Genomic DNA, 25,990 nt, shown 5'->3' with positions numbered 1-25,990 from the left:
TGCTTCCATACTCCAGCACTGGTTTTACAGGTCTAATAACAGGTAGCTGGGCTGTATCAGCAGTGTGTGTTATGTTGTAGCTGGATAAATACAGTTCATGGTAGACAGTCTATGATATAGACTGAGAAGTGAATGTAATAAAAAAGTTGTTGACACTGGTTAGATTTACTTTGCCTTGCTCAGCAAAAGGACTGTTTTGTTATTCATTTGTACAGAAGAAAGGATGTTTTCATTTTGGAGCTGTAAAGTTTATGAAGGACAATAAACTGTATTCTGTTTTGATATAAATACCCTGTGCCTGTGCGTATCCATGCAGCTACCAGAGAGCTGAAACCTCCCAAATCTTCAATAACTGTCATACTGGGGAAATGTAGTATGTGGAAATAATTAACCCCTTTCTGACATTAGACGTACTATCCCATCGAGGTGGGGTGGGCCCGTATGACCACCGACGGGATAGTACGTCATATGCGATCGGCCGCGCTCACGGGGGGAGCGCGGCCGATTGCGGCCAGGTGTCAGCTGACTATCGCAGCTGACATCCGGCACTATGTGCCAGGAGCGGTCACGGACCGCCCTCGGCACATTAACCCCCGGCACACTGCGATCAAACATGATCGCAGTGTTCCAGCGGTATAGGGAAGCATCTCGCAGGGAGGGGGCTCCCTGCGTGCTTCCCTGAGACCCCCGGAGCAACGCGATGTGATCGCGTTGCTCCGATCGTCTCTTACCTCCTCCTCGCTGCAGCAGACCTGGATCCAAAATGGCCGCTGCATCCGGGTCCTGCAGGGAGGTGGCTTCACAGCGCCTGCTCAGAGCAGGCGCTGGGAAGCCTGGAGCTGTGCACGTCAGATAGCTGATCTGACACAGTGCACAGCAAAGTGTCAGATCAGCGATCTTACACTATAACATGATGCCCCCCCTGGGGCAATGTTATAGTGTAAAAAAAAAAAATATTCACATGTGTAAAAAAAATAAAAAACAATTCCATAAAAAAATATATATATATATTGTTCCTATAAATACATTTCTTTATCTAAGTAAAAAAAACAATAAAAGTACACATATTTAGTATCGCCGCGTCCGTATCGACCCGACCTATAAAACTATCCCACTAGTTAACCCCTTCAGTGAACACCGTAAAAAAAAAAACGAGGCAAAAAACGCTTTATTATCATACCGCCAAACAAAAAGTGGAATAACACGCGATCAAAAAGACGGATATAAATAACCATGGTACCGCTGAAAACGTCATCTTGTCCCACTAAAAATGAGCCACCACACAGTGTCATCAAAGAAAAAATAAAAAAGTTATAGTCCTCAGAATAAAGCAATGCAAAAATAATTATTTTTTCTATAAAATAGTTTTTATCGTATAAAAGCGCCAAAACATAAAAAAATGATTTATATGAGGTATCGCTGTAATCGTACTGACCCGAAGAATAAAACTGCTTTATCCATTTTACCAAACGCGGAACCGTATAAACGCCTCCCCCAAAAGAAATTCATGAATAGCTGGTTTTTGGTCAGTCTGCCTCACAAAAATCGGAATAAAAAGCGATCAAAAAATGTCACGTGCCCGAAAATGTTACCAATAAAAATGTCAACTCGTCCCGCAAAAAACAAGACCTCATATGACTCTGTGGACCAAAATATGGAAAAATTATTGCTCTCAAAATGTGGTAACGCAAAAAATATTTTTAGCAATAAAAAGCGTCTTTCAGTGTGTGATGGCTGCCAATCATAAAAATCCACAAAAAAACCCGCTATAAAAGTAAATCAAACCCCCCTTCATCACCCCCTTAGTTAGGGAAAAATAAAAAAATTAAAAAAATGTATTTATTTCCATTTTCCCATTAGGGTTAGTGCTAGGGTTAGGGCAAGGGTTAGGGCTAGGGTTAGGGTTGGGGCTAGGGTTAAGACTACAGTAAGGGTTGGGGCTAAAGTTAGGGTTAGGGTTGGGGCTAAAGTTTTGGGTTTGGATTAAATTTACGGTTGGGAATAGGGTTGGGATTAGGGTTAGGGGTGTGTCAGGGTTAGGGGTGTGGTTAGGGTTACCGTTGGGATTATGGTTAGGGATGTGTTTGGATTAGGGGGTTTCCACTGTTTAGGCACATCAGGGGCTCTCCAAACCCGACATGGCGTCCGATCTCAATTCCAGCCAATTCTGCGTTGAAAAAGTAAAACAGTGCTCCTTCCCTTCCGAGCTCTCCCGTGCGCCCAAACAGGGGTTTACCCCAACATATGGGGTATCAGCGTACTCAGGACACATTAGACAACAACTCTTGGGGTCCAATTTCAACTGTTACCCTTGGAAAAATACAAAACTGGGGGCTAAAAAATAATTTTTGTGGAAAAAAAAGGAGTTTTTATTTTCACGGCTCTGCGTTATAAACTGTAGTGAAACACTTTGGGGTTCGAAGTTCACACAACACATCTAGATAAGTTCCCTGAGGGGTCTAGTTTCCAATATGGGGTCACTTGTGGGGGGTTTCTACTGTTTAGGTACATTAGGGGCTCTGCAAATGCAATGTGATGCCTGCAGACCAATCCATCTAAGTCTGCATTCCAAATGACTCTCCTTCATTTCCGAGCTCTGCAATGCGCTCAAACGGTAGTTCCCCCCACATATGGGGTATCAGCGTACTCAGGACAAATTGGACAACAACTTTTGGGGTCCAATTTCTTCTCTTACCCTTGGGAAAATAAAAAATTGTGGGCAAAAAGATCATTTTTGTGAAAAAATATGATTTATTTTTACGGCTCTGCATTATACACTGCTGTGAATCACTTAATGGGTCAAAGTGCTCACCACACATCTAGATAAGTTCCTTAGGGGGGTCTACTTTCCAAAATGGTGTCATTTGTGGGGGGTTTCAATGTTTAGGCACATCAGGGGTTCTCCAAATGCAACATGGCGTCCCATCTCAATTCCAGTCAATTTTGCATTGAAAAGTCAAATGGCGCTCCTTCCGAGCTCTGCCATGCGCCCAAACAGTGGTTTACCCCCACATATGGGGTATCGGCGTACTCAGGACAAATTGTACAACAACTTTTGGGGTCCATGTTCTCCTGTTACCCTTGGTGAAATAAAACAAATTGGAGCTGAAGTAAATTTTTTGTGAAAAAAGTTAAATGTTCATTTTTATTTCTTGAATGTGGTTTTGAGCACCTTGAGGGGTGCAGTTTTTAGAATGGTGTCACACTTGGTTATTTTCTATCATATAGACCCCTCAAAATGACTTCAAATGAGATGTGGTCCCTAAAAAAAAATGGTGTTGTAAAAATGAGAAATTGCTGGTCAACTTTTAACCCTTATAACTCCCTAACAAAAAAAATTTTGGTTCTAAAATGTTGCTGATGTACAGTAGACATGTGGGAAATGTTACTTATTAAGTATTTTGTGTGACATATCTCTGTGATTTAATTGCATAAAAATTCAAAGTTGGAAAATTGCGAAATTTTCAAAATTTTCGCCAAATTTCAATTTTTTTCACAAATAAACGCAGGTAATATCAAAGAAATTTTACCACTATCATGAAGTACAATATGACATGAGAAAACAATGTCAGAATCACCGGGATCCGTTGAAGCGTTCCAGAGTTATAACCTCATAAAGGGACAGTGGTCAGAATTGTAAAAATTGGCCCGGTCATTAACATGCAAACCACCCTTGGGGGTAAAGGGGTTAAAACCCCGGAAATATACAGTAGTGTAATTCAAATCAGTTTTCATAGGGCTGAATGAAGTGCTGTGTGGTGCAAAAACAACAGGCCTAGTTTATTAAAACTGTCTAAAAGAATATTTGTATTTGTTGTCAATAACAAACAATCAGAGCTCAGCCTTTATTTTTTACCACTGTAGTAAGGTGAAATCTGTGCTATGGTTGGTTGCTATGTGCGATGAAGTCCGATTTTCTTTTAGACATTTTTGATGAATCTTGATCAACTTAAATATTAGAATGCAGCTGGAAATGTATTTTACAAAGTTACCACACAGCCATGAAAATAGATGTGCTATAAAACTTACACTGTCGGCACATATTAATAATTTTGATCATAAAGTAGAAGTGGCCTCTTGTGTGACAGGGCAGGAGGTGATCTAGTCAGCTAGTCAGCTATACGAAAGATTCATTTATTGGAAGAGAGAGATTGCCTCAGTCAACAAAACCAATTAGTATTTTCTGCTTTACTTCTTGACATAAATTTCAGAAGATGTTCTCTACAGGAAATGAGATTCACAGATCAATAATGTACTGATTTGTTTTTCTTAGATTGAGCAAGTGAGTCAACTCTCAGCTCTCATACAAGCACAGCTGGAGTACCACAAGCAAGCCGTGCAGATTTTACAACAAGTGTCCGTGAAACTGGAACAGAGGTAAGTTCTGTATTGTATGATCGTCGAAGCTATATTAGTGTAGGCTTCCATCAAATCTATTAGGTTGGTCCACATACTTAGTGCTATAGCGCGATATCTTAGTTTTATGATTAAGTTCTGTATTGTACTTATGGCATATAGTTTATACAGTATGTAGGTTTACTTTTTTTTTTTTCTCAAAACTGTCTAAAGTGAACTAGTGACGTTGTGCATTCAGTCCTACAGTATTAGCTGCAAATTTGGACACATCTATTCATGCAATAGTTTTTTTTGTTCTTATTGGAATGTGCATATTGTAGATTTAGTCTGAAAGTGGAAAAACCATGAAGCAATACACATGGAAACAGGGATTAAAGAAATGTGTTGTATTCCTCAAACTATCCTGCTTTTACTCCTATGACAGCTTTACACCCCTTTGATATTCTATCAAGCAGCGTCATCAGATAGTCACCTGGAATGACTTTCCGACAGTTTTGAAGGAATTCCTAGAAGTGCTGAAAAGGTTTTGGCTGTATTGCCTTCACTCTTTGGTCCAGCTCATCCCAACCATCTCAGTTGGGTTGAAGCTGGGTAATTGTGGAGGTCATGTCATCTAATACAACACTCCATCCCTGTCCTTCTTGGTTATGTAGCTCTTATATAACCAAGTGGTGTGTTTTCAGTCTTTTTCCCATTGCAACAGAAATAATAGTTTTGCAAAAGTTAAACCAGATGGGATTGCAGAATGCTGTGGTATGCATGCTGGGAAAGTGCAATTTGAGTTTGGAATATATCACCAATAGGCTCAACAGTAAACCACCTCCACACCATCAACCCTCACCCATTTGTCACAGTGGGCACTCCACATGTAAAAACCATCTTAAAACACATGGCTTTTGGTACCAAAAAGTGTAAATTATGTCTTCTCAGACTATACTTAAGAATTCCACTGATCTAATGTCCAGTTCTTGTGTTGTGCTGCCCAAATAAGTCTTTTTGTTTGCAGTCCTCGGTAGTGGCTTTTATTCAGCAATTCGACTCTAAAGGCCTGCTTGTTTCAGTCACCTCTGGATAGATGTTGAAATCTGTCTGATACTTGATGTCTGTGCATAATTTATAAGGGTTATTATCTGAGGTGCTATTAATGTGTGTTTTCTGAGGCTGGAAACTCTGATGCGCTTATCCTCTGCAACAGAGGTCATTCTTAGTCTTCCTTTCTTGGGATGGTCTTCATGGGAGATAATTTCATCATAGAGATTTATAGTTTTCATAATGGCACTTGTGGATACCTTCATGTCTTAAATTCATGATGGACTTTTGTTTCTGTTTACATAGTTGAATGGTTCCTGTCATATTTTGGCTTAGAGCATTTGTATAATACGGCTCAGCACTGTATGGAATTGTGTATCAACACTGCCTCTGCAAAATACACTTGAGGGTCGCAAATATTTTCTGAAGGCTAGTGATTCCACAACTGAACTCTTGACGAGGCATACTTGTTCATTCGAAGCCATCCCACATGACTACCTGATGAAGCTGCTTGAGAGGGGGTGCAAAATGTCATCAGAGTAGGGGGGTAATTTGATTAATCTAAAAATTAACACATCTTCTGGGTCGTTTCAAATGTGTTTCTTTACTCCCTAATTTCATATGTGTTCTTCGTGATTTTCCTGCCTTCAGTTTGAATCTACAGTGTGCACTTTCCAATAATAACCACGAAAACCATTGCTTGAAAAGGTATGTTCAAACTTTTGACCAGTACTGTATCTGTAGGCAGCATTGTAGAGACCTGGAGGAGCAGAGTAGATTGATATATAGGATTGTTGCAGAGAGTTCAGTATAACTTTTTTATACTCATTGAAATTCCAGCTCGTTCTATGCTTAGCAGTCAGGTAGGTGGTCCTAATCCTAGATTGACAGCTATCTCTAAATGCCTACTCATGCAGGGAAAGCTTTCAATCACTGAGTGGGACAGCCCACTTGACTCCTTAGCATAAAAAGACCAGGGATACAAGTTATGCTGATCTGTTCCCCACAAATCTATACATCCATCTGCCCACTACTCCTTTTATGTAACACAGCACACTGCCAGCAGATTAGAAACCATGTTCAAACTTGACAGGTTTATTGTGTTTGGCTGGTTGATACAAAGTCAGACAGAACTGCTAATAAAGCTGTGCATTGTGTGCATCAGTCTAGCATTTATAGTTAGATCAAAAAACGCAGCATGCAATTATTTTTGGCTATGGTAATAGTCTGGCACAACAAGTGAATTGCTGAACACCTGAAACTATGGGATCTATTCTGACATTTGTTTCCCTTTATTGTATGATTATCATTCCACTGGCTAGAAGCAATGGCTGGCCAGCAGATATACATTATATGGGCTTTCTGTTTTCCGGGCTGCCGTGTGTTTTAAAACATCAAACATGCTCTGCTCACTCTCTTCTGGTCCAAACAACTAGGTCTTTGCCATTGCTCCCAGCGTCTGTTATTTTTTGCATCATTGGCGACACATCGACAGTGCTGTAGTCGATCAGTGACTTTGTGCCATCAACTCCAGCAGAGCCATTGAGCTCTGTTCTTGGCTGCAATGCTGTCCACATGATATCCGCACACAATACAATAACAAGACTTTTCCAAAACTGGAAAATCCATGAATGCATTTCTCCATTTTTCTGGCTTTAACTTTGTATGAATATCCCCATATTCCATTTGAATGCTTGCATGTTTCTAACTTTAGATTTTTCAAAATGCCTTTGTGACAAAATGTAACTTAAATGTTGTAGAATGAACTATAGACAATAATTTTATATTAAATAGGTTACCAGTTTGGTTTTAAACACCGAGCATGCTTGCTTTTCCTCACTGGTGCTCAACAGCTGCTGCATAGTGATGAGCGAGTGTGCTCGTTACTCGAGATTTCCAAGCATGCACGGGTGTCCTCCGAGTATTTTGGGTGTGCTCGGAGATTTAGTTTGTGTCGCCACAGCTGCATGATTTGCGACTGCTAGCCAGCCTAAATACAGGTGAGGATTGCTTGTTTGTTAGGAACAGGGCCAGCCCGAACGTATAGGCGAACTAGGCGGCCGCCTAGGGCGCCGACCCTAATGGGGCGCCAGAGAAAAAATAAAAAAAATTATAAAAAAATCTTTTCAAAAGGTGTATGGAGCGGAGCTGAATGTGTATGAGGTGTATGGAGAGGAGCCGTGTGTGTATGAGGTGTACGGAGCGGAGTCGTGTGTGTATGAGGTGTATGGAGCGGAGCTAAATGTGTACGAGGTGAATGGAGTGGAGCCGCGGGTGTACGAGGTGTATGGAGCGGAGCGCGTGTGTACGGAGCGCAGCCGCGTGTGTAGGAGTAGATATGTGTGGCCATTATACGGTACAAAGTATCATGTGCGTCCAATATACAGTATGGAGCATCATGTGTGGCCATTATACAGTATGGAGCATCATGTGTGGCCATTATACAGTATGGAGCATCATGTGTGGCCATTATACAGTATGGAGCACTGTGTGGCCATTATACAGTATGGAGCATCATATGTGGCCATTATACAGTATGGAGCACTGTGTGGCCATATTTTTTTGTTTATAATTATTCTTTATGAAACAGTGTGATCAGCAGTGCTAAATGGGTGTGGTTTGGACGTGGATATGGGTGTGGCTAGTTATGAATGGGTGTGGTCAGAGGCGTGGCCTAAAAATTGCCACGGCGCGCGAAGCGCGCCGCAAACTTTGTCCCTCTTTCCCATCTTCAAAAGTTGGGAGGTATGTTAAAAGTAGTAGGGGTGCAACAAAATAGTTTCACCTAGGGTGCCGTAATCTCTCGGGCCAGCCCTGGTTAGGAAATCCCCACATGTATTTAGGCTGTCTAGCAGCCATAAATCATGCAGCTATGGCGACACAAACTAAATCTCCGAGCACACCCAAAATACTCTTAGACCACCCGAGTGTGCTCGGAAATCTCGAGTAACGAGTATAGTCACTCTTTACTACTGCTGAAAGACTGGTGCTCACTTTTGAATGGTATTCTATCACTAGAGTTCTGTGTGGAAGTGAGCATTCCTTATCAACAGGCTAGGCTTAATGAAAAAACAGCAAAACATTATTTGCACACTAAGGTTTGTTTTTTGTGGCGGTCAAAAACGTTGCATTTTCAAGCAAAAACCACATTAGGAAACTCTCCTATGTTTTTTCCTCCTGAAGCATTTTATGTTAGTGGACATGAATAGATTAATAATTCACTAAAGATGCTTACCCATATTAGTCCTACACCTCTGTGCTCCTTACAGCCACTGTTCACCTGGTTGCAGCAACGATGACTTAAAGGGCATGTGATCGCTGCAGCCAGTCACTAGTTGTAGCGGCGCCATCTGGACAAGAATAAAGGGCTCCATACACAATATGAACTTGTCAGCCAATTAGCGGTTTGTTCAGTCATTGGATCAGCGGCAAATTCTCCGCACTCCCCCATACACAGGAGTGATCGCTTTGCCGAGTGCTTCTGTGTTCTCTATGGGAGAGCCTGCCAGACTCCTCTACTTGCGTCTAATCTTGCCAAGAATGAAATGATTGGTCTAAAGTCAGCAATGCCAAATATCTATAGTGGCATTCGATGAAGAAACTAGTGCTAACCCCCTTTTATGCTTGTGGTGGGTCTTCATTTGTAACCACTTGATAGCTTTGATAAGGAAGCATTTCTACTCAGACGATTTTAAGAATATTTAAACCTAGAAGTGACTCAAACAGGGCTGGACTAGGACTAAAAAGCAGCCCTGGCACAATAACCTGAGCAGCCCACATACAATGACCCATCCCAACAAGGAAAATAGCAGCTTGCAATGCAACGTTCATTGAAGTTTGCTTTATTTTTTCGTGACCCTCTTCATTCACAAACATATAACCACACATATATATATATATATATATATATATATATATATATACTGTATATATATATATATATATATATATATATATATATATATATATATATATATATATATATATATATATATATATATATGTTATCACTGTATATGGTTATACATCAACACAAGAAGGAAAATGCTAGTGGATCACAGAAATGCCTACATAAACAGTCAAGGACAAAAGTTCATTACCATAATGTGACCAAAAATATAACCAATATTACTGCCGTAAAATGACCATTGATCAGATGCCAGTTCTACACAAAAGCGCTGCAGAGTATTATTACCATGCTCCAGACGAAACCAGTGAATTCAGTAATGATCAGACAAACAGGAGAAGTACGTAAAAATGACAGTCAGTCATGTCAGTTTTAGAATGGACTTGTATTCACAATAGAACAACCATTCTAGAGCATCTTCAAACACCAAAGCACCACAAACAAATACACTTTAAAGGGATAGTACACTACCTGGACTACGAATTTTTAAAAAGTAGTAGCCCTCATTGTAAAAGAAAAAAGAAAGATGCTCACCATCTCCACCGCCGTCAGAGGTCGTCGTGTGACATTGTTATGCCACGTGAGTCCTGCAGCCAATCAGCAGCCACTATTTGGCTGCTGCACTCTTATTTCCCTGTGTCACGCTCACGCCCTTACTGGTGGGCATGAGCTCGGGGGGTTTGTGGCCCCACTGTGCCACAAACCAGACTACCCTGGAAGGGGCGTGACTATGACAGCTGCCTGGGTTTTCACTGGAGCCTCTGATGGTGAGGTCAGGCTTGTGCAGCAGGCAGCTGCCAGGTGCTACTCTAGGCTGGTGTCTGGCTGTGGCTGCTGATCCCACTTGGGAGACAGGAACACCAGGATTGGTGCGGGCGTCAGGCAGGACTGGCAAAAGAGCATGGCTGAAACTCAGACGAGTAGGCTGGCACAGCTGAGACACAGGGCTGGCAGAGACACGGCAGAGAACACAGGGCTGGCAGAGACACGGCAGAGAACACAGGGCTGGCAGAGACATGGCAGAGAACACAGGGCTGGCAGGAACACAGGACTGGCAGGGACGGCAGGAAACACAGGACTGGAAGGCACGGCAGGACTAGCAGGAACACTGGATTGGAAGGCACGGCTGAGAACACAGGACTGGTTGATGTGGTGTGTGAAGAAACAGGTAGGGACCTGTTCACACTGGAGGTGTAGGTACGGATATGTAGTTTGGAGGAACAGGTAGGGACCTGTTCACACTGGATGTGCAGGAACGGATATGAAATATGAAGGAACAGGTAGAGAACTGTTCACATAGGAGGTGCAGGAAAGGAAACAAGCAGAAAGGAATGAGGTATGAAGGAACAGGTTGGGACCTGTTCACACAGGAGATGGAGGTACGGAAACAAGCCAGAAGGAAAGGAGAATGAAGGAACAGGTTGGGACCTGTTCACACAGGAAGAGAACCGCAAGGCTGCGGATAGGAATGGTAGAGCAGCAAGAGATAGTGTAGCAACAAAAGCTAAGCAGAGCAGAACCGCAATACGGAGAGGAGCTGCAGCGAGAGGTTTCTGCAGCAAAGCAGAGCGGAGCCACAAGGAATGTGGAGAGGAGCTGCAGCAAGGGATAACTGCAGCAGCAGAAGATAAGCAGAGTAGAAAGGAGCAGAACCGCAGAACAGAGGTAAAGCCACAAAGGTACAGAGCAGGCAGAGCCGCAAGAGTGCGGAGTGTAAGCAGACTGAGAACACAAGGAAAGACAAAGCAGGGAAGGAAGCCACAGACAAGGAGACCAAGATAAGACTAAGTACAGACAAGGAAATGGAACAAGAGAAGAAACAAGGACAAAGACACAGGGACCAGGATATTCTGCCTTCTGGAGGGCGGACAAGAAGACCAAGGCAATAGCACAGAGAAAAGCCTCCAGAGAGGGAGTAACTCAGAGCAAGGCCTGGCAAACTCAGCAGCTAAACACAAACTGAGCTAACACATTGCACAGGCCCAGTCCACTGGGTGGAACTGCACTAAATACTGGAGGCCTCCTGGCAATTGGTCAGGAACAGATTAGACAGATGCACCTGATTCCTATAAGAACCAGAGAGTCCAGCCGCCGGCTCCCTATGCACACAGCCAGGAAGCATGCAGAGAGCCAGAATATGCAGCTGGCATGAAACAGAAACCACATCATGGCCTGGAGCAGTGGGTAAGATAGTGTGAGAGATGAGAGACCATGCCGTGATGCCAGCAGAGTTGTTACACTCTGCAGCCAATCAATGGGCACTATTGGGCTGCTGGTCTCTCACTTTCCTCACACAAATGCTAGACAAGCGGAAGAAGTGAGAGTGCAGCAGCCATTAGCAGCCGCTGATTGGCTGCAGGTGTCACGTGGCAAAACAATGTTACGCAACCTCAGAAGACGCGATGCCAACATTGCTGGAACAGCGCTAGACCTGAGTATACTACTTTATTTAAAAATAGGTTATCCAGGAATTCAACAAAAAATGTGACTTTTCGTGTTGTCATGCTAGTTTCACCCAGTTCCACCAAAATTGCCAAAGCTGGGGCAGAACATGACATCACAGCTCATCTAAATCATGTCGAGCTGTGGCATATTTTATGCCCAAAATCTTGCTCCAGTCCCTGACTGACGTAGGATTTGTGGCGAGGTGCACAGAGGTGTGTACCCCTTAATGAATTAGGTGCCTTAGACTCCAACACGCCATCCTCTACCCCTTTCCCTCTGGGGCCATATCTTTTTTTTTATGCTGCGGGTAGAATTTCTTGATAATATCTTTAAAACATTACATTCTAAACTATAATTACTATATCATCATACATTTTGCATGTTGGCCATCTTTTTTTGGACCATCACTCTTGAAGACCAGTTTTCCAATGGAGTTTTAGGTGGTTGTCTCGATGTTTCACTGAATCTCTCTTTGTGGCATCATACTGTTTTGACTTTGGGCCATCTTTTCTCTAAGCGGCAAGAGTCCATATGTGTGTGGGAGTGTAGGGGTGGAAAGACAGCTGTTCTTGTAAAACTACAGTAGTAGAAAGTGTCTCAATCTGTGTTATATTAAATGCCATGATATAACGGAGTAAAGAACTTGTATGAATTCATTTCACATGCGGTATTACTATGAAACGGGATGATTAGAATCATTCCTTGAAGCCTCTTACTCTACTTACATGACCTCAATGTAATTCTCTAACAGAACAGACTAGTGAATGTTTCTGTAGCACGGCTAAAGAAATATTACAAGCAATCTGATGTAATGTTATGATAACCGAGCTTAACAGAATCGCCTGGCTCCTAGTGCAGCCTGATAAAATGCTTTGATAACATAGCTCGATAAAATGACGCAGCGATAGAGCTCCGATTCAATAAAGCTTGTTAAAACATTGCAGTGTAATGTTAACATTCAGACAGTCATGAGCTGATAGATGGCCTGATAGCATGCACTTGGTGAAATGTCGCATTAATAAAGCTTAATAGAGCTGGGTTATAGTAACTCCTGATAAAATGCTTTGACAAATTAAGCCTGTGAGGTTTTATCATGTTGGCGTGTCATGTAACGTTACATATTAATAATACCTTCATATTTACAGTGACCCTTGGCATAACTTCATATTCTACTAGATGTGCACATCACTAGTAGAGGTGTCATTAAAAAGACATCAGGCACAGGGTGGTATATTCACTCTTAATTTGTCCTAAGGCGCATACTATTTTGTATATTTCAAATGAAAAATTTTCACATGACCACCTTAAAGTGGTTGCCCACTACTTTAAGTTAACCATAATGGGCCCATTCATGTTTTTACCTACTATACTGGCACCATTTCCATACTTGGTACTTGGATGGAATGTGAAGGCTGCAGTGGTCACATGATGCCGCCTGACAGATGTTGATGCCAAAAGACTGGCGGGGGTCAGCGTGCCAACGGAGAAGGAATTGGGTTGATCTGGTAGGGGATTATAGATGCTTTGTTCTCTTCTTACAGTTGCTTCTTGCTTGCCCTTACCGGGTGTGGGTGGTGGTATGCTCCTGACTGGACCAGTTTGGACCAGCAGAATGGTTTTACCTCTGGTGTGAACTGTGCATTCTTCAATGCCACAAGCTGAGGTAGATTTGCCTATGTAGCTTTGGAAGAGCTCAGGGGCATTGAAGCTGGCCAACTTCTGAGCAGCACTTGAGCTTCATCCCTTGGGGAGCGACCACAACTACAGAGGTTTGATTAAGCAATAAATAATACAACTAAAAATCCCTTTATTCTTGAGAACAGGGAGGATTTTTAATTAATAAATTGCTAATTCTTGTTTTTATAAGCAACTTAGCAATTTTAACCCAGAAATTGGGAATACCAATTCAATGTTAAGTTTTAAAGTAGTAAACCACTCATTAGACATCGGTGTTGATTTCTATCACTGGCCTAAACACAGACCCAGCATGTGACGTGTGGCCACTATTAAAAAGGGCAGAATGATTCTTCTGACCAATGCAGCATCCATCTACAAGTAAGCAGTCTTCATGTGTCATATCAAGCCAGAAAAATAAACATTTTTATGTGAAACCCCCTTTTAAATCTTGCAATTTCTCATATACAAATTGAATGAGTATGCACTTTAACCTTAAAATGCCAATGCAACAAAAAGATGAACATGTCTATATATTTATTTAAAAAAGTGACAACTAACAAAGATTCAAATAATATATCTACATGATATTTTAAAGGATAATTACCATCTAACCCTTTCATGACAGAGCCATGAATCGCTCCATTAAGCTCTGACCACTGGAGGTGCTGCTATGGAAACAGTGTAGAGCAGCTGAACTATGCTGTTTTTGTAACTCACATTACTTTTGTTTCGATGATTTTTTTTTAAATACTCCTGTGTCAAGGTACTGTGAATACTTCCTAATTCTGAAGTCCTGTAGTGTTTTTCCTCATATCACATCCACCTAATGTGTCAACTGCTGATGAGAGAAAAAGCCTTTGTAAATGTGATCACCAGTACTGAACACGCTGGGTAGTTTTTCTGAGGGACGTAATGACTGGACCCGGGCCGGTGAGGGACCCTCCGACACCAGCGCAAATGTCAACTAGATGTGCGTCCTCGGTTGCACATTCAGCTGAAGTGTATTGCAGTGCAGAGACCCACAGGGTCCATGCACGGCAATACACGATGCCGGTCAATCAGGGGCCAGCAGCTGATGTCTGTATGCACGTGAATGGCAGTGAGATCATGCGCTCCCGTTTCTTGCACGCTGGAGTCCTCTGCTGGCTTTGGAATAGGACACCGCGCTGCGAAGGAACAGAGGGAAGGGAAGTAAAAGAACAATGGTAGAACGGGGGGAACATATACCAGGATGGAGGATATATATGTATACCAGGATATGGGGCCCAGGAAAAGGGACAAATATACCAGGATGGGGAATGTATATACCAGGATGGGGCTCAAGATAAGAGACAAATATACCAGGATGGGGAATGTATATACCAGGATGAGGCCCAGGATAAGGGTCATATATACCAGGATGGGGGTTATATATACCAGGATGGGACCATCTGGCAAAGAAAATGTGCTCTGACATGCCTGGTGCACTTGCAGCCAAATTTGCATAAAGATTCAGCAAAAATTGTTTCTCAACAATGGTGTAACAAGCCCAGACCAAAAAGGTATCACTTACACAGCAATATCTTTCGTTGGCAACGCAAAAATCAGTGAACAGATTCCCCTTGAATTAGTTTTTTAATGGTACAGAATTACATTTCTTTCTTAGATGATGCAGAACATATTCATTTTTAAAATGTAATCATTTTTAAATATAATATATATTTTAAATATATATATATATATATATATATATATATATATATATATATATATATATATATATATATATATATATATATATATATATATATATATATATATACAGCTCTGGCGAAAATGAAGAGACCACTGCGAAATGTTCAGTTTGTCTGATTCTTCTCTTTATAGGTATATTTTTGAGTAAAATGTAAATTGTTCTTTTATTCTATAAACTTCTGACAACATGTCTCCGAATTTCCAAGCAATACATTTTGTATTTTTTTTCTGACAAAGAAAAATGGTCAAAATGTAAAAAAAAAGCCCAGTGCTTTCAGACCTCAAATAATGCAAAGAAAACAAGTTCATAATCATTTAGAAACAACAATCCCAATGTTTTAACTCAGGAAGAGTTCAGAAATCAATATTTTGTGGAATAATCATGATTTTTAATAACAGCTTTCATGCGTCTTGGCATGCTTTCCACCAGTCTTTCACACTGCTTCTGGTGCAAAAAATGTAAGCAGTTCTTCTTTGTTTGATGGATTGTGACTATCCATCATCCTCTTGATTACATTCCAGAGGTTTGCAATGGGGTTCAGGTCTGGAGATTGGGCTGGCCATGACAGGGTTTTGATGTGGTGGTCTCTTAATTTTTGCCAAAGCTGTATATATATATTGTGACAGAGTCACTTGTGAAGAGATAGAGGGGAGATACGTGTCACTGTGCATGATGGCGTCAGTAATGTATAACCAGAGTAGTTTCCTCCAGCACACCACGTGTTGAGAGCATGAAATAAGAGTTCTGTTATGGGCTGGTTTTAGTGGACCTCCATAGAGCAAGTGGGAGGGGGTCCACGGTATCTCTGCCTGCAAAGTCCTGACAGGACCTGTGTGATGACAAGATCATGTGATCAGTCACATGATGGAGAAGTCACAAGATCTGGGTTTAAATGGCTGAAGGCCAGAGCTTTCAGTGTTCAGTGTGTGCCTGGAGAGGGAGCACTCCAGGAAAGTGGCTGCGACTTGTAAACATGAACAGTGTGTGTTCTGCCAGCCGTGAGCAAGAGGAACCCCGCTCACAGAAGGACTGTGTTTGTTCTGCTAACCTTTTGTTTTGTTTTTCTGTTTTGCCCAGAGGGTTGTATTTTCTTTGCTACACCTTGCTGAACTTGCTAGACATTTCTCCTTTTCAGAAAAAAATACAAAATGTATTGCTTGGAAATTGGGAGACATGTTGTCAGAAGTTTATAGACTAAAAGAACAATTTACATTTTACTCAAAAATATACCTACCTTTTTGGTCTGGGCTTGTTGCACCATTGTTGAGAAACAATTTTTGCTGAATCTTTATGCAAATTTGGCTGCAAGTGCACCAAGCATGTCGGGGCACTTGCAGTCAATGGCTTTGGTTCATCATCACCTGATTTTGACATTATTCAATTTGCACCTTTTGAAATCTATTTAAAATGTGCTCATCTGTTTTTTCTGGTTTGTGGGCAGAGACTAGCAATTCCAGATGGTTTAGCCTGATTCATCAATTGCGACTTTTTAAAAAGTCCCCAAATTTGGTGCAACTTCACTTCAATCCCTCTCTTTTGCCCACAAAAGTCTCAAAAAGTTTCACACAAAATTCATGAATCGTGTAAGCCATTTTGATATTTTTGGCACCAAAAATGGTAAATAGTACCACAAGACAAAAAAGGAAAGTGGCTTAAAAAGAAATGCTGATATCTTCTCTGCTGTTCTCTCTGCCCAGCGCCGCCATGCACTGGTTGATTGACAGCAGATCTTCTACATCCGACTGACACATCTCTGAATGCTATTTTTATAAGTCAGGTGTAAAACAGCAAACCTCAGTGTACAGGACTTTCCATAGCTAGACAGTAGCACAGTGCAATGTAGATACAGTATATAAAGAGAACTGTGCTATTGTCTAGTTATGAAAAGTCCTGTACACTGACGTTTGCTGTTATACATCTGTCTTATACAAATTGTGTGCAGAGCTGAATGTAGGAGAAATGTGTCAGCCAGATGTGACCGAATGGCATCACGCAATAAAGCCTGTTTCTGCTGTTTAGTCTACAGAGGGCGACACCAGGCAGAGAGAACAGCAAAGGAGACATGGACTGCAAGTGCACAGATAAGCCCACCCGTGCACTTGCAGCTGAATTTACAAATCGATAAAACATAGATTTCTTGACTGTGGACCAACATATCTGAATAAAAAAGGTACCATGAACAATGTGGAACACTGACCTATTCTGCTGTTGACAATGGAAAGTGCCAGTTGATAATATTATTTTTAGTAGGACCAAATTAGTAAAAAATATTGAAAGGGGGAAACCTCTTTAAGCTGTTGTTGCATCCAGTACAGAGCCCTAACTGCTCTCCACTTCTGTCAGCTCAAATATGTGGCCAATGAGAAGGTGCAGTATGAGGTTTGAGTACTTGAATAATATAATATTCACTCCTTAATAAAACAATATATCAGAATAATCCCATAAAATACCTTTCATTTTATAGAATCAGAGATGCTGCATTACAGCCACGGCGAGAATACCAACCCAAACCTCGTATGAGCTTGGAACTTACATTATCCAGTGAAAACAATCAACATAATGGAGGAATTTCTCTAGCTACAACCCCGAAGCCATCAGGTATGACAAAGGATTTTGTTACGTTTTTGATTTTTTTGCTACAAGTTGTTATATAGAGATTTGTTTGGCATCTATGGCCCCACTACACATTATTATTTGGCATTTTTAGTGCGTTATTATTTACCAGTTTCAGTAAAGTTTTTTTTGTTCAGCCAAAACTCGGAGTGACGCCCATAGGATAAAGAACTTTAACTTAAATCTTCCCGCTCTTCCTTTTTTGATCTAAGAAAAGACTGTATTTACAAACCGCTTCAAAATGCAAAGTGTAAACTGTGATTTTGAAACTATATAAAACATTCTCAGGGTTTAGTGCAACAAATGGTCAGTTTCCCAGCAGTGCAACTTCTTGGCATTTAGCGTATTACACCATTTTTTTAAACACTCATCAGCTTATAATGAACAGTCGACTAGTGCTATTAACTGACTCTCTTCGTACGTTTCCACAGCAAATTCGAAAAACAAGCAGTGGCACACATACATTTCTTCAATACTTTTTACATATAATATTTACAGTATATCTGCAATAGAGATGATTTTTCAACTTGAAATATCACAAATGTCCTAGCTACCAATATAGTCATCATTGTGTTCCCCAAAATCCCAACTAGGGTCTCTCTGCTAGCTCTAAGGCTTAAAGAGGTGAGCCAAGGAGTGACATTTGTGAGATTTCATGATTGAAAATCATCTGTATGATGGATCTAAATATTATATTTATAAAGCTATAAATAGATTTATTTGCTCCAGCCTGTATTTTGGAATTTGCAGATTACAGAATTACCGTTTCATAGAATGGACGTCTGTTCTGCACAGGCCTGCAGAGTCCTCTTTAGAGAGAATGTGTCATCAGAAAATGACCTATTGTTTAAATCAGGTCTTTGTGTTTCAAGGTAAGGTACTTATAAGGTAAGGAACATATAATCCCTCTAAAAACAATATATTTTATTAGTAATATTCATCAAAAACTCCATTACCCATGCAACATGGACAAAAAAATAAAAGTAATAGATTATAAAGAAGACGGACATCTGTTTCGTTATAGAAAACCTACGGATGTGTAAGAGATTCTTCCCCTTTATCAGTGATTAATATGCAAAATCCAGACAGCAATAATGATGTGTAGGTCGTACCTTAGCCTGTGACTGCCCATCATGAGCCTGCAGTTATCCATCTACACATCAAGCCTCCTGATGAACCGAATAAACGGGGAAACGCGTTGAGGCAGTTTCTACAACTAATGATAAGTCTTCCTTTACCACTATATGCTCCAACATATGCTGATGTTAGTATTTATATTTATTTTCAGTTACCTACCCTCAGATCTAGTTTATTATATTGGGGCATAACAGGGAGAGTTAGTGACAGCCATCGTCGAGCGGGGGCGCCATCTCGCCTGCGTTCGGGTGCCAAGCTACGCGCAGGCAGTATCATCTCTGGCAAAGGATAGGAAATGACAGAATATTGCTGTCTGTTTTTTGTAGATAAATTATTGATAAAGGGGAAGGATCTCTTACACATCCAAAGGCTTTCTATAATGAAACGCAAGTCCGTCTTCTTTATAATCTATTATTTTTATTTTTTGGTCCATGTTACGCGGGTTACAGTGTTTTTAATCAATATTCTTATTAAAATGTATTGTTTTTAGAGGGATTATATGTTTACACAGTACTTTAGTCCTCTCTAGTGGATAGATACTTTTTAAGTAGTTTTAAAGGTAATGTGTCAGAAGGATCAAACCTCCTAAGCTGTCTATGTGGACATGTAAGTTATAGGAAGCTGAATAAACTGATACCATGATATCTATAAACCAATGTCTTATTTAATAAATATCCATATTTGTTCTATATGTAAATGAACTGTTAGAGGCTTTGGGCTGGACACAGATCTGCATGAGAATCTGCCTCCAGAGATTATTTTATACGAAAGGAGGAATTACCAGTGTGAGACATGTAACTAACACACAACAGTAGAACTGAACTTTGTCTTCTTACAAACAGTATTTGCTGCATCTCTCACAGCTCTGCTGTATTGTAACAATATTACAACCCTGTCTGTCTGTGACATGGAGGCTGAAGCTGAGGACAACCTGCAGATGTGTCAGTTAGGGCTCATTCTCACATGCGAGCTCCGCTCCTGAGTGCCGGGTGCAGTGCCGGGTATTGACGTGCGAGACTTATCCGAATTTCTCGCATGTGAGTATGAGCCCTTATAATCACACACAGCTCAGCAGTGAGATCAGGATAGCAGAGAGTGGCCACTACACATCACACTGGTAACTCCTCCTCTTATATGTTATCAGTGACGTATAAAGTTATCTGTCATTGTAATCCTGCCTCTAATATTAAGGGGCCTTACTCTAAACTATTCCTGAAAGAACAGAAAGTATAAATCTTTAAAAAAAAGCCTAGGGGCCATTGTGAAAACTGCAGGATTACTTTATTTTCTTTTTTTTTTTTCAAATTGTCTCTTCAGAGAGGAAGAGGGCTAGAACTCTAGTGCCACCTACAGGAGGTAGCAATCTATGAAGTCAATGTCGACTCTTTTACAAGCCTTGTCACATGATTTAGGTTTAAAACCAAAACCGTAATCTCAATTTGCAGACACTGTGTTTCTGGGTACTGCCCCTTGTCAGTGTAAAGTGTGAGATCGGGTTTGGCTGTGTGAGAGGCGTCTGACCGGTATCCAAGGGGTAGCATTTCTCCTTGCGGAGAGTAACACGTTAAGCATGCCAAGATGAGGAGACTTAAAGCTTTAAGTCTCCTAATTGTGGCTTTAAGTCTCCTAATCTTGGAATGCTTAACATGTCACTCTCCACCCCTTATTTTTTTCAATAATATGAAATGCTTTTTTTTAGTAATAAGTAAAAGATGACTTTTTTAAATACATGCAACACAAAAACCTGATTCAAGCAATAGGTCATTTTTCTGATGATACATTCCCTTTAATATAACAGGCTCTCAAACAAAAAAAATGCCTTACTTGGTTTTTACAAATATTTTTCTAAACTAAACATTCCCTTGAGTATCCAAAACATCTTTTTTGTTTATCTGAGTTATCTTGAATTTACAGATTTACCACTTGGAAAACATTGTTTCAGTAAATGCAGTGTTCTCCTGTCAGAACGAATATTGCATAATATTTTATTACTCAGACATAAATATATTTCTCATACTTCTTATTTGGTTTTAATGAGTACAGAAAGACAAAGGTTGGGATTTCAGAGTCAAGGTATTCAGAATTGCAGTTTGTAATTTAAGCAAAAACCCTAGTGGTCGATTCTTCAAGGCTGCCATGTACCTCTTATTTGATTTGGCACATTTTTTGACAGCCATAGCTAAATTATAGTGAATGTGTTTGACCATCATTGACCGCTTCATGTTTGCTAAGCCCCACTTACTTTTTCCCAAGTCTGGTTTACTGCAAAAGGGTAAAAAGTCACAAAATATTCTCCCAGACTTTGAGTATTCATAACTTTGTGAATTTCAAGCCAAAAATGTGGTTAACTATTGGTTGAATTGGCTTCTTAGTACTCCATGACACATTAGCAAACAGCTCCATGACATAGAAGTGCATTAGGAGGGTCTCGCTGGCACAGAAGCTGAGCCTATGTGATTAACAGCAGGATCATGGTGGTGATTGATGAACAGCATTAGATCCCGTCACTGATCCTGGTTATTTAACTACACTTGAGACTGTGGCATCTAAGGCCCATCAGTAACCCGTTACAGTACCATGGGCTGATAATGGATTATAATGGTTGCTGGAGAACGAAAGACTTCTAGTTCTACCCTAGATATACACTAAAAATTTAATTTTTACAGCAAAAAAGCAATTCTAAAGCTGCCTAGATCAGAAAATAAAGTTATGACTGTAATGTGGTGATTAAAAAAACCTAATAAATTACTTGGTCCTGGAGCCCAAAAGTGGGAAGTAAATATACTAAACATCAGATGAGGACATACACACATAAATACAAATTTACTAGAGTTTTTAATGTGATTGATAATAAATAAACAAAAGTTTAAGTTTTAGAGGTTTTTTTTCATAAAAAAAACAACAACAACACGCACTTACATACCTTAGCACGCTATCTGTGAGGCTATTAACCCCTTCCCGCCATGTGCATTTTCCATTTTTTCACATTTGTAATTTGCTCCCCTACTTCCCAGATCCATAACTTTTTATGTTTTCATCAATATGGCCGTATGACGGCTTTGATTTTTGCAAGACAAGCTGTACTTTTGGATAATACCATTGATTAAACCATATAGTGTACTGGAAAATGGGAAAAAAAAAATAAGTGCGTTGAAACTGCAGAAAAAGTGCAATTCCACAATTGTTTTTTTGGGTTTTTGATTGTTCACTATATGGAAACAGTGGCCTGGCAATATGATTCTCCTGGTCAGTACGAGTATGCAAATACCAAACACGTATTTTTTTTTTATGTAAAAAATTCCAAAATTTGTATGAAAGAAAGTTTTTGTGTTTGTCACCATTTTACGAGACCCATAGCAGTTACATTTTTCAGACTCTGGGGCTGGATGTTGGCTTATTTTTGGCGTGCTGAGCTAACTTTCTTATTTAGACCATTTTCTGGTAGATACGGTGCTTTGATAGTAAATATACATCATATGTCGTGAAGGGTTTAAAAAGGGTGTCTGGTCCAAATCGATAAGTCTGTAATCACTCTGTGTGACTGCAGACTTATGAACAGTGCGTGTGCTGTGGGGATTAGCCAGTTTCAGACACAGAATTGGAGGGTATGTATGAGTTATACATGCTCCCATCCAGTGAGCATGGCCTTGCTCTCCATACACTTGTATTGAGTGAGACTGTGCCCCGTCTACTGGCCGGCAGTATTTATAACTCATACACACCGTCCGGTCCCTTGTCAGAAATTCTCGAATCCAGTTGGCTGGGTTACACACACACCGTGACTTCTGACTTATCAGTTTGGACCAGAGAACCCCTTTAATGGTTGTCTGAGGAATGTTCAGCCACGCTGAATGCACTTGGGCATGGAAATCACCAAGATCCGCTGCTGGCAGCTCCCTTTGTAATTGCTGATCAATGACATCCCAGATGTGTTCGATGAGAGACAAGTCCAGAGACACTGCAGATCATGGTAGCACGTTTAGGCTACACAGGTTGCTCACTGTAGAACAAGCAACATGTGGCCTGGTATTATCGTGTAGAAAAACAGCTCCTGGCACACTTTGATTTTGTGGTAGAACCAGTGGTACGGACATTTCTCCATGGTAGCACTGAGCTGTTCAATACTTGGAATGAAGAATACTGTGCAGTTTATCACCTTACACCATTCAGCATGGCACAACATTCATCAGACAACCATTAGCAACCTCATTGAAGCATGTCTAGGTGTGTAAGTATGTGTATTTCTGCATGTGGCTCTCATACTTGATACTGATACTGGGACGTTTCGAAAATTTTGTTTCCATTTTTTCATCATTTGCAAATCGTTAAAATCCTATGGTTTCCATAACTCCATGACTTTCCAATTTTAAAGATAAGGAGTTGTATATGTATATTCTTGATTTATATTTAATAAATGTGTATAATTTATATTTAATAATGTATATCATTGGTGTACATATGTATAGAGCTGTGCAGATATATGTTTTTATTTTCCATTTTCTAGACACTAAAATCCTAGTAATTCCACATTCTTCAAATTTGTGTGAAAGTAACAAACACAATAAAGTTCGTATAAAATAATTTCGATTTTATTTTAAAATTAATGAAAAATCTGAATACAAATGAGTTACAACTGGTGATTTTCTTTGTTGTAGGAGCTCCCATGGATCAGCCATGCTGCCGGGCCCTCTATGACTTTGATCCAGAAAATGAAGGCGAACTTGGCTTCAAAGAGGGTGACATTATTACACTCACCAACCAGATTGATGAAAATTGGTATGAAGGGATGCTGCATGGCCAGTCAGGCTTCTTCCCCATCAATTATGTTGATATTCTGGTCCCACTGCCACACTAAGATGTCTGACAGAAACAATAATTCAGTTTGTACCACTGCTTTTAAATGCTGCTTACTCCAGATGACAAGTACAAGTGCAGTGGTCCTAAATCTGTTACATTCCATGGTCATTTCAATTTAATTTGTCTTTGTTTTCTTTGTTTATGTGTTCTTCTATTATGATATCCTATTACTGTATTCTTTTATCAGTCTTAGTGTCCTTTATAATGAATGCATCCTTCCTTCCACAATACAGTGCAAAATAGTCTTAACATGCCCAAGCGATATAGTGTTATTTTTATGCCAACTATGCTTACTGTATTTTTCCAGAAATATATGTTTACAGGGATCAAACTGTGTGGGGATTGTAACCAAAATGACTTGGATATAGCAAATTGTAATCTCATGTATTTAAAAAAGAAAAATCTGGGTACAATTGAAATCAACTATTCAACCCCTATTGCAAATTAAAATGGTTTCTCCAAATTCAGCACAAAATGACGATTTTATTGCCTTTATTTTTTTTTAACCCCCTTCATCACAAATGTCTTTAGTACTTAATAGACCACCCTTTGGCTGTTATGACCTGACAACAGTGTTACTAAGTAATCTTAGCCCATTCCTCATGATAAATGGCCTCCAGTTCACTAATATACTTGGTTTGTCAAAATAGTGGTTTGAAAAGAGATAATTGCCTTGCAAAAATAAGGAAAACATTCAAAAAGGGGTTTCAGTTTGTACAGTAAGGAGCATTCTAAATGCTGAAGATCTCTAAGCCCAAACTCCAAAATATCTACTACTTCTGATCCAAATGCACAAGAAATGTCAACTAAAATATGCTCAACGCCATGTCAATTAGCCACAAACATTTGTAGATTATATTTTATGGAGCTATGAAACAAAACTGGAACTTTTCAGTGTTTTTTTTAGCAGTATGTCTGGAAGAAGAAGACTGAAGCATATTCTGAAACGAACACCCTGCCAACAATGAAGCATGGTGGTGGTTCAGTGATGATGTAAGGCTGCTTTGCTTCCTCTGGCATCGGAAACCTGAAGTGTGTGGAGGGCAAGATAGATTCAATCAAGTATCTGTAAACTCTAGAATGAAAACGTTATGTGTTCTGTGAGGAAGCTTAAGCTTGGGCGTTATTGTACTTTTCAATAAGACAATGATCCCAGGCATATCACAATTTCCAACAATTTCCAAGGCCATCATAGTCACTTGATTTTAACACCATCAGAAATTTTTGAATAGATTTCAAAAAGGCAGTTGCAGCACACAAACAGAAAAATATTAGTAAACTGGATGCCATTGTCCATGAGGAATGGGTTAAGATTCCTCAAAAATGCTACCAGAGGCTAGTGTCTAGTTATGTATCATGATTGCAGCATGTCAAAGGTGCTCTACTGAAGTGGTAAAAGTGGAATTTTGTAGAGAATTTGGAGAAGCTGTTCTTGTTTGATAGGATTATTGCAAACAGCAGAAGGTTTATAAATTTTGCTAATTACCTAATTGCAACGGAGTGTGAATAAGTTTGGTAACAACTGTACAAGAAAGCCATTTTTTATTTGTTTGAATCAGGACCTAAGTGTTTTTTGTAAGTGTTATAGATTATGTCAATGTAAAATGTGATTTTTTTTTTTTATTGTTCAAATTGGAAAGGATCTACCCTTTAACTTCACATTTTTACATTTTCTCAATCCATTATATACAGTATACTATATATGTTATACACTTAAATAAAAAATACAACAATGTAATTGTTTAATTTTTTAGCAGATTAATTACAAATTTGTCTAATAAAAAGCCTTTACCCATAAAAATAATGGAGGCAATATAGACTGGAATTTCGTAGGCTACTCTTTAGCCTATAGCATGTGGAGTAAAGTGCATGAAATTATATAAGAAACCCATGCCACTTAATAAATTTGTCTCCTTTTTTGTGCTGTTTATGCACTAAAAAAATGAAACATTCAACAGCCACGAGTTAGCATAGATTTCAGCTTCACTGTGCCCCTAGTTTTGGTAATTTTCCCGACTTTTTTGAAAAATGCTGTTGCCAGTGCAAAATTGCAAAAACTTGCCTCTTTTTATGGCAGAAAGCTGGCAGAAAGAGGGTGAAAGATTCCCCCCCAATATTTGAATTTTTTGATCCTTAAGTTGTCCTACATTTTTTAATATTCTATACATCATTTAGTTAGAAAAAATGTTGGATTTCCAAAAATGATTGCCCAGTGATGGCAGCCATTAAACTAT

The 25,990-nt window shown here is 39.9% G+C and overlaps 1 protein-coding gene across 1 annotated transcript in view; it reads left to right on the top strand.

The window, feature by feature from the left end:
• The window catches only part of SH3GL2 (SH3 domain containing GRB2 like 2, endophilin A1), a 270,857-nt gene extending 245,388 nt beyond the window's left edge, over window positions 1–25,469 (top strand). The window contains exons 7-9 of the mRNA XM_077249925.1: window positions 4,274–4,377; window positions 17,614–17,747; window positions 23,555–25,469. Of these exons, the coding sequence (XP_077106040.1) occupies window positions 4,274–4,377; window positions 17,614–17,747; window positions 23,555–23,754 (438 nt within the window). The 3' untranslated portion in view covers window positions 23,755–25,469. The remainder of the gene's footprint in view (window positions 1–4,273; window positions 4,378–17,613; window positions 17,748–23,554) is intronic.
• Window positions 25,470–25,990: the final 521 nt, after the last annotated feature.

The sequence above is a fragment of the Ranitomeya variabilis genome, chromosome 1, assembly GCF_051348905.1.
Source record: "Ranitomeya variabilis isolate aRanVar5 chromosome 1, aRanVar5.hap1, whole genome shotgun sequence".
NCBI classification, from domain to species: Eukaryota; Metazoa; Chordata; class Amphibia; order Anura; family Dendrobatidae; genus Ranitomeya; species Ranitomeya variabilis.
This window is presented reverse-complemented; position numbering and strand designations above follow the sequence as displayed.